Source organism: Penaeus monodon, chromosome 43 (assembly GCF_015228065.2).
Source record: "Penaeus monodon isolate SGIC_2016 chromosome 43, NSTDA_Pmon_1, whole genome shotgun sequence".
In the NCBI taxonomy this organism is placed as follows: domain Eukaryota; kingdom Metazoa; phylum Arthropoda; class Malacostraca; order Decapoda; family Penaeidae; genus Penaeus; species Penaeus monodon.
The window spans coordinates 8,293,986-8,308,985 of record NC_051428.1 but is presented as its reverse complement, the minus strand read 5'-3'; the positions used below and the strand labels follow the sequence as shown (position 1 = coordinate 8,308,985).

At 40.0% G+C, this 15,000-nt stretch overlaps 2 protein-coding genes across 3 annotated transcripts in view; one reads left to right on the top strand and one right to left on the bottom strand.

The window, feature by feature from the left end:
- Positions 1-6,802, top strand: part of LOC119568238 (phosphate carrier protein, mitochondrial-like) — an 8,438-nt gene extending 1,636 nt beyond the window's left edge. Inside the window, exons 2-6 of the mRNA XM_037916692.1 lie at positions 3,439-3,566; positions 4,105-4,268; positions 5,158-5,394; positions 5,628-5,994; positions 6,165-6,802. Coding sequence (XP_037772620.1) covers positions 3,446-3,566; positions 4,105-4,268; positions 5,158-5,394; positions 5,628-5,994; positions 6,165-6,328 — 1,053 coding nt within the window. The 5' untranslated portion in view covers positions 3,439-3,445 and the 3' untranslated portion in view covers positions 6,329-6,802. The remainder of the gene's footprint in view (positions 1-3,438; positions 3,567-4,104; positions 4,269-5,157; positions 5,395-5,627; positions 5,995-6,164) is intronic.
- A 109-nt stretch (positions 6,803-6,911) lies between these two features.
- Positions 6,912-15,000, bottom strand: part of LOC119568236 — an 11,888-nt gene continuing 3,799 nt past the window's right edge. Inside the window, exons 6-10 of one of the 2 annotated variants that reach the window (XM_037916690.1) lie at positions 14,820-14,950; positions 10,509-10,643; positions 8,856-10,403; positions 8,280-8,339; positions 6,912-8,064 (exon numbers count right to left, since the gene is read on the bottom strand). In XM_037916690.1, coding sequence (XP_037772618.1) covers positions 8,019-8,064; positions 8,280-8,339; positions 8,856-10,403; positions 10,509-10,643; positions 14,820-14,950 — 1,920 coding nt within the window. In that variant the 3' untranslated portion in view covers positions 6,912-8,018. Of the gene's footprint in view, positions 8,065-8,279; positions 8,340-8,855; positions 10,404-10,508; positions 10,644-14,799; positions 14,951-15,000 lie in introns of both variants that reach the window. The other variant, XM_037916691.1, reaches the window with a different exon arrangement.

The window sequence follows — 15,000 nt, the reverse complement described above, 5'->3', positions numbered from 1 at the left end:
GGCTGACACAGAGATAAAGGAAATGGATGACGCCATCTTCTAGAGCCTAAGAAATATTTGTAAATAACACAGGTATGCCTACTGCGAAATTATGAAAATATCCGATGCATATCCCCGCTCAGACAAGTCCACAATACCCTCAGACAGCCAGAGTTCTAATGTTGTGTTTTCTTTAAGTTTGAAGTGCCAATTAAAGCTGGTGGTACAGGGGAGTTTGCCTGCCCCACCCCTATCTAGGGAATAAATTGAAAGTAGGGAAGGTTTAGGTTTGGATTTTTGGGTTTGCATAATGCCCCAAATGTTTAGGCATGTGTAAATTTGTTTAAAATTCTAAATAAAAAATGGTCTTGGAACTTTCTGGATTGTGTGCCACTCTTGCTAACAAATACCAAATCCCTGATGCGCATGCACACACAAGAGGTAGATCATGCAACTTGAATCTTGAGGTCCATAAATATATGGGCTTTGTTTGGCTGACCTTGTGTACTCAACATAAGACATTTGTGAATTATTCTTGTAACAAATGGTAACAAATATGAAATCGGGTAAGATATGGCATATACAATCCTGTACAACCCCCCCCCCCCCATTCTCCCATTCTATCTTTTCTACTTGTGACTGAACATAGTTCATATGAAATCAGAAGTATCAAAATATATGGCATGTTTACACCAAAACCCAGTCATTACCTTTTTTACTTGGTACCCCCTAGTCTATCTGAACCAATCTTACAAGTGCCTTCCATTTTTGGTCATGCTTTTGTGAGTGAATGTTGTAGGTATGAAATGAGAATTCTCATGGCTTATGCCTTTCTCTTTGCCTTCCTAATGATGATAATAATATGACCATTAAAATTCAGATGGTTGTGCCATGGTTTCTTGTCTTTTTTCTCCATGTAGATTAGATATTTTTCTTCACCTCTCCCTCTCTTCTTCCCCCCCCCCCTCTCTCTCTCTCTCTCTCTCTCTCTCTCTCTCTCTCTCTCTCTCTCTCTCTCTCTCTCTCTCTGTGTGTGTGTGTGTGTGTGTGTGTGTGTGTGTGTGTGTGTGTGTGTGTGTGTGTGTGTGTGTGTGTGTGTGTGTGTGTGTGTGCGCGTGCGCGTGCGCGCGTGCCCGTGTCTGTGTCTGTGTCCATTAAGGTGTTCTGGTGCAGCTGCAGTAGGAGCAAGTGAGAATCTGTTTCAACACTGGTAGTTGTACTATATCTCATTGTTTCTCTTTCTGTTCCACATGTTAGCTTAGCTCATTCAAAAATGTCTTGTGCAAAAGGGGAGACAAGGTACTAGCTAAACTATAGTTTCTAGAATACCACTTGAAACCCTAATATTATTTATAAGATACAAAATGAAAAATTATATTCTGAAATGTTTCTCCCTTTCCCTTTCTAATTTCTCCATCTTACAAATTTTACCAGGATTTGTACCACTGGATAGAGGATTAGATATGATCTTGACCCATTCAAGCTGGATGATGTCCTATCATGCTATTATGTTGACTCAGGAATGAGGTCTCCAAAAGTGTGATTGAGCCTTCTCTAAGTTTTCCACACGAACCAGTTGTGCACTTGCCTGCTCTTGCCTGTATTTGTGGGGAGAAATTGCCCCTCAAAAGTAGGCTTAAAGCCTTGTTTTAGCTGTATCTAAAAAATTGTTTATGCCAGTCAAGAGCATAGAGTGGGTTAATTTTAAAGTTTCTCATGCTTCTAGTTTTTCCCTTGAGCAGCTGACTCTGCATGCACCCTGGTATGTTCCATATGGCACTGGAGGCTGCTGGTTTAATTGGGCTTATGCAGCATTTTTCATTTGAGGAAATAATTTGAATAGGCACAGAAAGAAAATACAGAAAAGCTAAAAGTAAAAAAAGTTTTTAGCTTGTACAAATAGTTTTACATTATGAAGGTGTGATCTGACCTCCCCCCCCCCCCCTCCCATATAAATTCATTCCTACACAAGATGGAAATTCAGACTTGCTCGTAATGTTCATCTTTGTTTCAAATGAGCTGAAACTTTGCTTAAGGTTGACTCCCAGCTTGTTCTTAACTAATAATTAATTGACAGACCTTCAGGCTCTTGCTAGGAAATGTTGGATTCTTGGTCATTTTGGAATACCAGGGAACAGAGGTCACTTGTAGGCCAGATGAGCAGTTGTGGACATTTTGGTTTATTCATATTGAATGAAATGTACAATTTGCTGCAAATGTGACATGGGTTTGGACATTTTTGCTTGTAATTCAAGTCCTCCTATTCTGAGCATGTCTGGTTTTGCTGGTGTACACAATCCAATCTCTCTCAATCTCTTGATTGTACAGATATCAGCCAATCCAAAGAATGAGAGGTTATTACCTTGAATCTTTTGCATTGGCTGATATCCATGGAATCTAATTAAGTAGAAGTTACTCTCTCTCATTCAGTTGATGAAACATCAGACCTCTTCCTATAGTAAGAACTTTGATGATGAAAAGATGACTAAATATCCCATGTTTTTTTTTTTATATAGACGCGAGGTGGTTGTTCCAATGCCACAACTCATAAAATTAGTTGGTCAGGCTTGGTCAATAAAAGTTGAAAGTCCATTGGGCTCTAAGTAGGTCGTTGCTATATACCTTTTCTCCATGGATTAGCTGAACTGAATTAGGCTGTTGGAATACTATCTATTGATGGGTAAATAACTAATTGGAACTCCTAGGTATGGAAACTTATAATGTGTAGATTTGTATTTTCTTCTGTATAAACAAGGTAATAATTCAGAATTCAGACCATTATAAGTTTGGGAAAATTATAACAGGTTAAACATTTTAAGTTGAACTTTGCAGTTGGTTGAATTGTATGGGTATCCAGAGTTTTATACAGTGTTTTTGTGTTATGATAAGGTTAGGCAAAGAAAGGCATTGCAGACAAGATATTAGCCCAAATAACCTTGAAATTTGAAGTGCGTGCATGCGCGTCTGTCTTTCTTTCTTTCTGTCTGTTTACTTTCTTTTTTGTATTTCTTGGTCACTGACACTTTGTAAACCTTTTCAAATAATTAGCATTAACTGATAATTTTCCTTTCATGTTGCATGGTTTCACAGAATTGTAAAATAAGAATAGACTGAACAGGTCATTTCAGTTAACAGATTTATGTAGATAGACTACTTGATAGGCTATCATTGAATAGTTTCCAAGCGTTCACGTGTATTTCATATATTCTTTAACCTTTTATTGATGGGCATAAGCACTCACTGAGATCAATTAAAATCTAGTGATATGTGGCAACGGCCAGACAGTGGGCGCGGGAGTCCGCTGCATTAAGCCGAACGTCCGGCTCCACTCGCTCTGGCGCGTCGCCGCGCGTACAAGTTTACCCTACCGAGAGACCCGTTTTCTCTGACGTGTCCACACATGACCCGTCAATAACGGGTTAAATGGAATGTATTTCTCAGTCTCCTCTTGTGTTTCAGAATCAAAATGTTCAGCAGCCTCTGGGAAACCGCAAAGAACTCGCCGTTCAGTCGGCCACTGGAAGCTCAGTGTGATGCCCCCAACAAGCAGCTTGTAGCTGGGAGAAACATTGCTGCTGCTGATGCTCGTAAGATTGAATGATTTTAGAAGCATGTTGAATAATTTTAGAAAGAGTTCAGATTAGTATGATGGAAACTTGGCTTGATATGAAAGAAACTCAGACTAGTGATACTTTTAAATACCAATCATTACTTTGTGGAGAGTGGAAAATGAAGTAGAGCAAGCTAATTAATTATCAAACTGGTTTGACTGTTTACTTTGCAATAGGTTTTGATATGTGGCATTTGATTAAATAATGAGAAAAATATCTATATGTATCTATCCATATATATATATATATATATATATATATATATATATATATATATATATATATATATATATATATCTTTATATATCTTTATATATCCACATATCTGTATATCTATATCTATATTTCCCAATAGGTGAACACTGGTCATGATGATTTAGATATAAAAATAGTAGCTGGTTTAGGTTAATCTGTATGTTATTAGAAATAATGTTTTTAACGTATAAAGGCTTCATAGGTTTATATAATTTCTCTTTAATATTTTATATTATTTTGTCTTTACCCTCCACGACAGAGTACAGCTGTGAGTATGGCTCGAACAAATACTATGCCCTCTGTGGCTTTGGTGGCCTGCTCAGCTGTGGTATCACACATACAGCTGTCGTCCCCCTGGATTTGGTTAAGTGCAGGATCCAGGTAGATCCTGCAAAGTACAAAGGCATCTTCAATGGCTTCAAGGTAAAGTTAACCTCATTGCTTTAGATTTTTTATGATGGCTATTAACTCGTTGGATCTAGGTGCCTTGTGGCCTGCATAGATCTCATGTTCTGGGCAATGGGCTTACTTGAGTGGCTACTCTCCTGGGTGTGTGGCTTGTAGGCCTGGCTTCTTTCCTGTTTCCTTATTTGTAATTGTCATTTGATATGCTATATCAAGATAATACTGTTTTCATGCCCAGACTCAAATCATCTCTAGTTAGTCTATACCTTTGCAGTAACAACAAAAAGTAACATTTTGTTTGTATCATTTAAAAGTATTTTTGTATTATTTTTCTGTAACATCCTGTGCTCATTGGCATGGAGGTCAAGAATAGGAATCCTAAGCATTTAAATGGTGTCCTCCCTGGAGCCATCATTCTTCCAGTCATGGCTTCCACATGATACAAGTTACCCTCTTCTGTCAGTGAAAATAATGTATGACCCCATTCCTAAATGTCTGCTGAGTCTAAAGAGCTTTGCACTCATGGCAAGTCATTCACATCACCCCAGCTTTCAGCTGGTTTTCATAATGGCATATTCCTGTCACCCTAGCCCTCAGCCAAAATTTTTCCACAACATATTTCTGTTACCCTGGCCATTAGCCAATTTTTTCACAACAGCTATCCCTGTCACCTGGATCCAAGGGTTTAAAAAAGACTGATGGTGCTCCTCTTGTATTATGTTATATAGCTGTCTTATGAATAATGATAACAGAAGACTGATACAATTTTTGTTATATATTCATGCAGTGATTAATTGTTAGTCCCCTAAAGAAATCTTAATTTACAAAATATTTAAACATTAATCTGTTCCTTCATATTTCTTTATGAAATTGTTGCTTCATGTCTACTATACTTTTCTTTTCACAGGTATCAGTCAGGGAAGACGGTGTCCGAGGTTTGGCCAAGGGATGGGCACCCACAGCCATTGGGTACTCTATGCAGGGTGTCTGCAAGTTTGGTTTCTATGAATTGTTCAAGATTTTGTATGGCAACATGATTGGTGAGGAGAATTCCTACCTCTACCGCACATCCCTGTACCTTGCTGCATCTGCCTCAGCCGAATTCTTTGCTGATATTGCCCTGTCACCCATGGAGGCCTGCAAGGTATGGCACATGACTGAGGATGGTTTAGTCATAAGCTTTGAAGAAGTTTTAAGCTTAGAGTGAGATTGGTTTCTCATGATATTTTAAGAACTTAAGACTCAAAATCTTAGGTTTAAGAATAGATTTTCAATTTTTATGAAAATAATAAAAAATGGATATAGTTGATGTGCTAAAACTAATACGTTAATATTATGAATGAAGAAAATAACCAATATGATAAATAAAAATTTCAGGTGCGTATCCAGACCCAGCCTGGCTTTGCCTCAACTCTTCGTGCTGCTGCTCCCATCATCTACGGACAGGAAGGTCTATGGGGCTTCTACAAGGGTGTTGTTCCCCTCTGGTGCAGACAGATCCCTTACACAATGATGAAGTTTGCCTGCTTTGAGCGTACCCTGGAGGCCCTTTACATGTATGTGGTGCCCAAGCCCCGTGACCAGTGCACCAAGAATGAACAGTTGGTTGTCACCTTTGCTGCTGGTTACATTGCTGGTGTGTTCTGTGCCATCGTCTCCCACCCTGCTGACACCATCGTCTCCAAGCTGAACCAGGATAAGGGATCCACAGCTATGGGTGTTGCAAAGAATCTTGGCATGGCAGGTAGGATAATTGCAAGAAAATTTTATTGTTGTGTAAGTTATTGGTCATGGAAGAGAAGATATTGATTTGTAAATATTTCTTCTGCCTTTTCATTGAGGTTTTGTGCATGAGAATAATCTAAGTTAAGAGCTACCTTGAATTATTTAAAAATATTTTCTTGTGGTCACCAGGTTTGTGGAAGGGTCTCTTCCCACGTATCATCATGATTGGTACCCTGACGGCCCTGCAGTGGTTCATCTACGATGCAGTCAAGGTCACCCTCAATCTCCCACGTCCTCCTCCACCAGAAATGCCAGAGTCTCTCAAGAAGAAGTTGGAGGCCAAGCAAGCGTAAAAGATAACATTCTAAATTCTTTGCGGAACTCTAACCACATTGCATCAACCTTAGCCTTCAGTGAAAATTTTTATATTAATTATAAATTAATGTTTGTCACCAGCTTATAAGAATTTCACAGCAAGAATTATCAGTATTCGTTTTGCAAAATTTTACTGAGGCTTAGATGGCAGTGGTATATTTCTTTAATAATGTTAACACGGCAAAGTTGCACCCTGGCCTCTGTGCTGCTGGTGTTTGTTTCCTTTGTTGGAATGTGCTACGGTGTGGTAAAACCATCACTACTTGCCCCATAGTATAATCCATGAAGGTTTTAGTAAGGAATACTGTGTTTTTTTCATGTATGTCCGACTGGTAGGAAAAATTTGAAATTTACTTTTATTTTTATCCCAACTATTTATGAATGTTTTGGAAAATGGCTGATGTATATAGTAACTCTTCATTGTATAAAATACATTAAACACAGTAAATGACTGAACACTTTTATTTCCCAAATATTTTGTTCATGCTTCATTCCTTTTTAAAGTATTACCAGATTTCACATTGTGGAAATAGCTTGAAGGAGGGGAAAAAGAAACAGTGAATCTTCACTTTCTTTAATATATAGCCTATTACACTTTAGAAAAGTTTTCTAGTGTTGATAAATGTTTAATAAAACTCTTGCTAATGGTCAAAATGAAAATGTAAAGTACTGAATGACCATGTTCGGTTGGGTGCATGATTTAAGCATACCAAATGTATTAATTGAAAGCCTTACACAATTTTGCATCGTCTACAATCAATATTTATTGCTATAATGCCTATGGAACACAACCAATAAAAATATTGTTTGGAATATCATAAGTCCATTGATAACTATAATTTCATTAACCAAATCGTCATTCCAAAAACGTATACTTTTTTCTTACAATTATACTGATTTCAAAACAAATGAATTCTAATAAATTCGGAAAGTAATAGAATTCTACTTACTAATGAAAAAAAAAGTATACCTAACCCATGAAAATCATGCTTTTTTTCCCCTTTTCTTTCCAGCCAGCAATAATTTACTTTTTTCTTTGAAATGAACTCCTTCCTATATAAAACTATACGGAAAATCTGGGTCACAAAAGGAAAATAGTTGAATAAATTATATTGCTGGATGCTGTCAACACCTCTACAGTACAAAGAATATATTAAATTTGAATTAACTTCATTTTTGCACTTCAAGAACCAAGTACATAGAGAGAGAGAGAGAGAGAGAGAGAGAGAGAGAGAGAGAGAGAGAGAGAGAGAGAGAGAGAGAGAGAGAGAGAGAGAGGGAGGGGGGGGGGGGGAGAAGAATCAAGTACCTTTTTCAAGTGCATTCGTCAAGATAGATATTTTCTTGTTTTAATAAATTAGTCTAACCTAAATAAGAGTGAACCTTTCTAACAAATAAATTATAATTTTCACAGTAAAAAAAATTGTTGAAGACGGCGATTCAAACAAGGAACCATCTACAAAACAGTTACTTAACTGATTCATTTCAGAAACAAAACGAAAAGCTGCTTTTAACATGAAAACCAAACTCGCTACCAAAAATTTTGTGTGGCATAAACAGTATCTCCTAATCGTAACAACCACAGAATAACAAAAACTGTAACTATATCAAACGATCTGACACCTTATTTCAGAAGCCAGACGAATTCTGCTTTCGGAATTAGCTGATTCACTCATCGCTGTCACTTTCCATTTCAGGAAGGCAATAGTCTGGCCTGTGAGTTAAAAGGGGTCGTTATGGAACAGTTGTAATGTGAAAAACTTATAGAATTTACTCTGCAACATTACTGTTTTAATGTTATTTTGTTTACTGAATGACTTAGGGAATTACTTATAAATCACATACTGCCTATATTTCTTTGACTTCATAGCAAATTAAAGACTCATTTTATACAAATAATACACATTTACTCATACTAGTCTCACTCACCTCACAGGGGATTGCGGGGGAGTTATAAAAAGTTTACCCGTGTCCATTTCGGCAAACTCCCTATAAAAAGGAAAACTCAGAATTATACAATGGCAAGGTACGTATAACCATGTAGCCCCACTTCAACTTGATGGAAATCCTAGTTGGTAACTTCCAAGTATTACTCAATGCAAGCATTAGATATTTCTTTTATTTTTCCCGTGATTAAATATCGCATATATATTTGAAGGGGCAAAATTAATGAGGTTATTACGTTTAGCTAATGAATGCCTGTGAAATATCAGTTATGGCAAGATAACTTACTCGATATTTTTAGAATCAGAAAACAAAAAATTCCCACTTTTATTTTTGACAACGAAGAGTTCCTTACCATTAACAATCTTTAGAATACTCTTGGGAAAAAGCCAACTTCATTTTTGTGTTCGATTGGAAATGGAGCTACCTGGTCATATTTACCTTGATACCATGGGTTTTAAACCCATGGTATCAAGAAAGATTGACAAAACCGACTTTAAATGCTAAACTATGCAGAACAATCTTATAATATATCACTCAACATCAATGCGTTTAACACACCTGGCTAAACTGCGCTTGCAAGTTGGAGTTCGTCTTCGGGACTCCCGGAAGCTTAACTTGCGCGGTGCTTGGATGTGTACCATGATGAAATTAGCATCAGGAGTGACAGCTTTGTAATCCGAGCCACAGAGTGGGGATATTTTTTTGACTGACGCTTCTTTCGCCTCACTTACAAGTGGATTTCTTGAAGGTCCGGGTTCAGAGGATGAAGTTTGAACCGACAGTCTCTTTGGTGTGACATCTTGATAGCTTGAACTAGGCACAGGAGACATAAACTGAGCCAGTATTCCTTTTGGGTTACAAACTTGGCACCCTGATGGCCCAGGTAGCACAGGAGTCATCGGTTTTTGCTTTGGTATATATCCAAGACAGCCAGGTGAGTTGGGTACTGGTGAGAAGACTTCAGCAAGTTTTCCTTCCGGTGTAACCGCCTGGGAGATTGTCGATCTGGACTCTCGAGAAAAAGGCCGAATTAGTTTCCCTTTTGGCGTGACAGCCTGCGACTCTGATGGACCAGCAGCAGGTGGTAAAATATTGAGCAGCGTTTCTGTTTGCACATCCTGATACCTTGATGATGGCACTGAGGTGGGAGTAGTAGGCCGTAAGTTGGTTGGCGAATGTTTCCTGTTGCTATCTAATGATACAAGATTTGCTTTCTTGGACTCCAATGGAGCTTCACCAGCACCTAGCATGCCTAACAATTTATCTTGGAAACTAATGGAAGAGACAACTGATCCTGCATTATGCTGATTCTCAACCGAAGATGAATTTGTATTATACATTTGAGAGCTGGGAGTCTTTCTCATACAACTGAAGGGTCCGAGCTGATCGATAAAGAAACTGTATTGTTGTTGAGAATCAACGCTTTCAGTCCCCCCCTTTGGTATCCGCATGTGGCTGTCATGGGATCCAACTCTCAGCGAGTCTTGCGTCAAGATACGCTCGCTTTCTTTTACTGATTTGTTAGTATCTGGCTCTCCACTTTGGCGGCCATTCCTCCTCGCCTGAATATCAACGTCATTCAAAGGACGACGTGACCTGCATGCCCCCTGCGCTTCATGGCGGACCGAGTCAGATGACGGCACAAAAGCCATGCCATCAACTTTGTCTCGAAAACTCATTGGATTCTGTGTAGAAGCCTTGTGACGGGGCGCCTTCTCTGCTTTCATTGTGGCCGCAGCACAAGTCTGGCTCCGATCCATTGAGTCTGCCTCGTCCGGAGGTGCAGACGAACTCTTCAGCGCACTCAGCGGAGTCATCGACAGGCGGGCCGAACAGTGCGTCGGAAGAGGAAGGAGCTCCTGAATGATATCGGGGTCGAAATCCAGTCCAAGTCGGAATCTTTTGGTCGGTAGCAGCGGTCCCCCAGGGTCTGCCGAGGCTATGTCTGGGAGCTCCATTGGGGTGCGACGACGGACAGCTGTGGCATCTGGGCTTGGCAGAATATCCACCTCAGGAGAACCTCTGTTAACAGGCTCATCCCTGTGAGGCTGCCATGAATCACATGGAAAAGTGAGGCTCTTTTTGCAAATGAACGAACGTGGCTCCCTGCAAAAGATAAATGCAATCGTCAATTCTAAATATTCACTGATTCACAATTCTTGTGAAAATAGTAAATGATCAATAATGATAAAAAACACTGTAATTGCTCACCTGACACCTGCTGATGAAACACTAGGATTCTGAGTATCTACTGAAACTGGAGTAGTAACAGGTGTTGACACAGATCTTTCTCTCTTATGCCTAGCAAGTCCGGGCGTGACCATGTGCTGATCTTCCCCATTTCTCCTATCAAAAGAATAAAATGTTGATGGTAATTAAAACGATAATAATGATAATCATAATAAAAAATCAAGAAATGCGAGTTAAATGGGAATCATAACCTACAGCTCTAAGAACGTTAACCTATACCTTCAAGATTCAAATATAAATTAATGTTATTTTACATTCTCATTGCATCCATAAAGAATTATGTTACATTAATTTTGTAGGAATTAATGTTAAAAGATTTTCGCCTGGAGCACCTTATTCTTATAATGCGGTATAGAAAAGATTTCAATGGCAGGATAAGCACGTACCAATTTTACAACTATGGTTACCAAACGAGCGCGCGCATACACAGGGAGGGAGGGAGGAGGGGAAAGAGGGTGAGAGAGAGAGAGAGAGAGAGAGAGAGAGAGAGAGAGAGAGAGAGAGAGAGAGAGAGAGAGTGAAGGAGTGACGTGGGAAGGAAGGGAGAGTTACAATTATTGTAAGTATCAGGACTGAATTAACAAAGAAAAATTCTTTCCCGAACTTTCCAATACACATGTAGATCTAGCAAGCAAGGCAGATGCAGTTGCCCATGCTGATGGAGTGGCCAAGGAAAACTGGCATACATATAGTTGCCAGGTTGACCACGTTCACTCAGATCTACCTGACTGCTTCCTCCTCTTCCACCACATTTCCCATGACTCTCGCAACACCCACCACTTCTTGAAACGCACAGCCTGCAAACTCTTCTGAAGAATTAACCAGATCAAGTCAGCAAAACAAGCCCGAGAAAAAAAAAACACAAAGTACTTCTGTAGACAAACTAAACCACACATTCCGATTGCAAGAATTGAAAGGGAGAAGCAATTTATCCAGTCGGAGACCCAAGGACAGTCAAGATCGGTCTCACTTATACTGTAGGGACTTTGAAAGATCCAACCGTACAAACGAATCCTGCATAATGAAGCAAAGGTGTGATTTCTGTAACAGAGCTGGCCATGCAATAGACGACTAGCGAAGCAGGTAAAGAGAAGAAGGGAAAGCATAGAAAAAGTGACAAAAACAAGCAGAACACAGCGCTTTTGCCATTCAGTCTCATTCCACTTTCTTCTTCCAGAATCAATTGTATCCTAGTGCAGGCACATGGTTTAAGCCCAATAGCCAACATATACAACAACGATGCTGAAATCATGGGCAACGACTAATTAAAGCTCACCAGTGCCAATATCAGGGGATTCCCAACATATAGTGGAGACCTCACACACAATTTTCATATCCCAAACAGAATTGATGTGGTTGTCACTGTTGAAACATTTTTAAATGAAAGTTCCAAAAATTATGAACAAATCAGTGGTTTATCTCACTGGCATCGCAGAGACAGAAAACAGGGTATCTTTGGAGGCCATTGATCTATGCTTCTGCGATGGACTACGCAGCCGCTCGAGACTGGCATCCCTCCTCATCGAAATAGCATTTTACAAAATCTGGATGGCAAAACAATCCAGTACTCTTCTGTGTTCGCTATCGACCTCAGTGACAAGAGAATGAACCAATTCAGTATTTAATAAAAAATCTGGATTAATTATTCCAAGAAAATTCATGCCATGTGGCTAGAACCTTCAATGACCTTTCTACAGTCTATGGTTTCAAAACCATGTTAATTTCTCTATGTATACTTCTGGACCAATCCCTACATCCTGTGATTACAAACTTTCCAGAGAATATCGTCAAAAGCACAGCAGAAGAGAATCCGACCATACAGCAATACAAATTGAGCATTATGACCCCTTTCCAAGAACTGTATGGCTCTGGGGCAAGGCAAAGCGACTGATTTGCGAGCAGCTCTGAAGAATACCTACTAACTATATACTCACCAGTGATATAGATGACCAACGCAGTCACTAGACCCCTGATCTCTCTGCAAGATAAAAATGTTACAAACCGAAACATTTAAAGTCAAACCCCAAGATCAGCTCTGGATTGGGTTTTGACATTAAAAATGCAGAGAAGTTACCAAAAGAAAAAAGAAAAGAACAAAAAGAAGAAAAAAGAAAAGAAAAGAAAAAACAGCATGGTTGCATTACAAGAATCATCCTACAGACTAATAAAGTTACATAAACAACACGTAAAAATAAGAAAGCAGTGTAGATGTGGGTTGTCCAACACTGGAAAGACAACCAAGTGGTGGAGCAGATGGTATTCTAGCTCCTAAGAGCAGGGTTAATGCATTTCTTAAAAAATAATAATAAAGAGGTGGATAAAAATTAAAAGCTGATGCTAATAAGACCACCCTCTTGCAGAACTGCCCCCAAACGGAAAAATGGCCCCATGAATGAAAGCAAGCACATGTAGTAGCTATACACAAGAATAAAGGCAAAACTTCACTCTCAAATCATCGGCCAATATCTCTATTATCAGTACTTGGGGAAATATTTGAGGAGATACTCGTTCTCAAATTACAAGTTTCCTGGATAAACATCATTTACTTAGCATGAGATAGTTTGACTTCGGACAAAACAGTTCAGAATCTGATCTGCTCCTCACCACAAGTGCTGACTGAGAATACATCCCTGGGCTGACGCAAAGATATCTTCTGCTTCTTTTTATAGGGCTTTAGACTATAGATATATCTTACTTGCACTTGACATTGTTGGGGCCTTTGATCGAATGGGCACCGACGCATTATTGCAAAGCTACAACGTTTAGCGATCTCTGGTGGGCTCATCACTGCTTGAGGACCACCTCCATGGAAGGACTTCCAGTTGTCCTCAATGATCATCCAGTGAGAGCCAGTGTACTTCAGGGAGTGTACACATACCTTTCTTATGGACTGTATGTTTTAAAGACATTCTACAGGCCCAAGCATATGCAGAGGACAGCATCCTGACATGCACCTGTGACCGAGACTAACAAACAGCTAGATTAAAATTTAACAAATCAAGTTCTTGAGATGTTCCTAGCTTGAGGCAGACGCTGGAAAGTAACCGTGGCACCAGACAAGACCCAATTATTACAACTATCAGAATAAAAAAAAAACTTAGCAATAAAAGTTTCGACTGTCTCGTACAAAACTGTCAATGTGTACACGAGCAGCCAACGAACCTTCAGTCACTACAACACAGACGGGACATCTCTGGCTTGTGTGTCAGGTACAAAGTTCAGAGACAATGTACACCTCACCTGGCACCCCCATGCCTCCCACATAAGCCTCCGCCATCACACAACACCAGGAGAGCAAATACGAGGTCATACGAGGTCATGTTTTTTTTTTACCAGTACTAAGCTGTTTCTTCGCTCCTTCCTGCCGATATAACAGGATCTGGAACCAACTAGGAATGGAAACCAGCATACATCTTGCCACATCGATGCAGGAATTCAAGCTTATAGTCAATATTTGGCGGAGCCTGTATCACATCTAAAATGTTTGCTTCACTTTATACTTTCCCCTTTTATAGATACAACATTTTAAAGTAATCATTAAGCTATGATAACTATTAAGGTTAAAGTAATACTTTTGGCTAACTGTAAAAAGCAAAATAAACATAATCAAGCTTGTGACAGAATAACCGTTAGAGCGAGCGAAGGAGAGGGAGGGAATGAGGGAGAGGGAGAGGACAAGGGGAGGGTGTGAGAGAGAGAAAGAAAGAAAGAAAGAAGAGGACGAGAGAGAGAGAGAGAGAGAGAGAGAGAGAGAGAGAGAGAGAGAGAGAGAGAGAGAGAGAGAGAGAGAGAGGGGGGGAGTGAGGGAAGGAGGGAGAAAGAGGGGGAGCAAGGGGAGGAAGGGAGGGAGATAGAGATAGATAGGTAAATAGACAGACATAGTGAGTGAGAGAAAAAAAAATCAAGACATCCTCGAAGGGAGTGAATGTCCAAGGCCAGAGGGGGGGGGGGGGGTAGCAGAAAGCATCGGGTAACTTTGTAACAGCGAGGAGCTTCTACAAATTATTTGAGCGTGAGAGCAAGGAGTTTCTCCAGTCAGCACAGTCATGGCACGAAAGGCTTTATAAGTATCAAGAAGAAAATAATCTATATCTATATCTGTGTGTGTGTGTGTGTGTGTGTGTGTGTGTGTGTGTGTGTGTGTGTGTGTGTGTGTGTGTGTGTGTGTGTGTGTGTGTGCGCGCGTGCGTGTTCGCGTGTGTGTGCGCGTGCGCGGATGAGTGAGTGTAAATGTGCCAACGTAAAAACAAACTCCAAGAGGAGAGCTCCAACCTGCTGCGGCGTGACAAGTCCTTCCCTGGAGTGGCAGGAGGCCCGTGGGGTAGCCAGGGCAGCGCCGTCGCCCGGAGCTCGTGTTGTCGAGGGCGACGGAGACGCCAGCAGCGCCTTCTCAGGACGCCAGTCTGGAAGGAAATCTTGCGTTACATTCATTAGGAAGGAGAAAGAGGGGGAG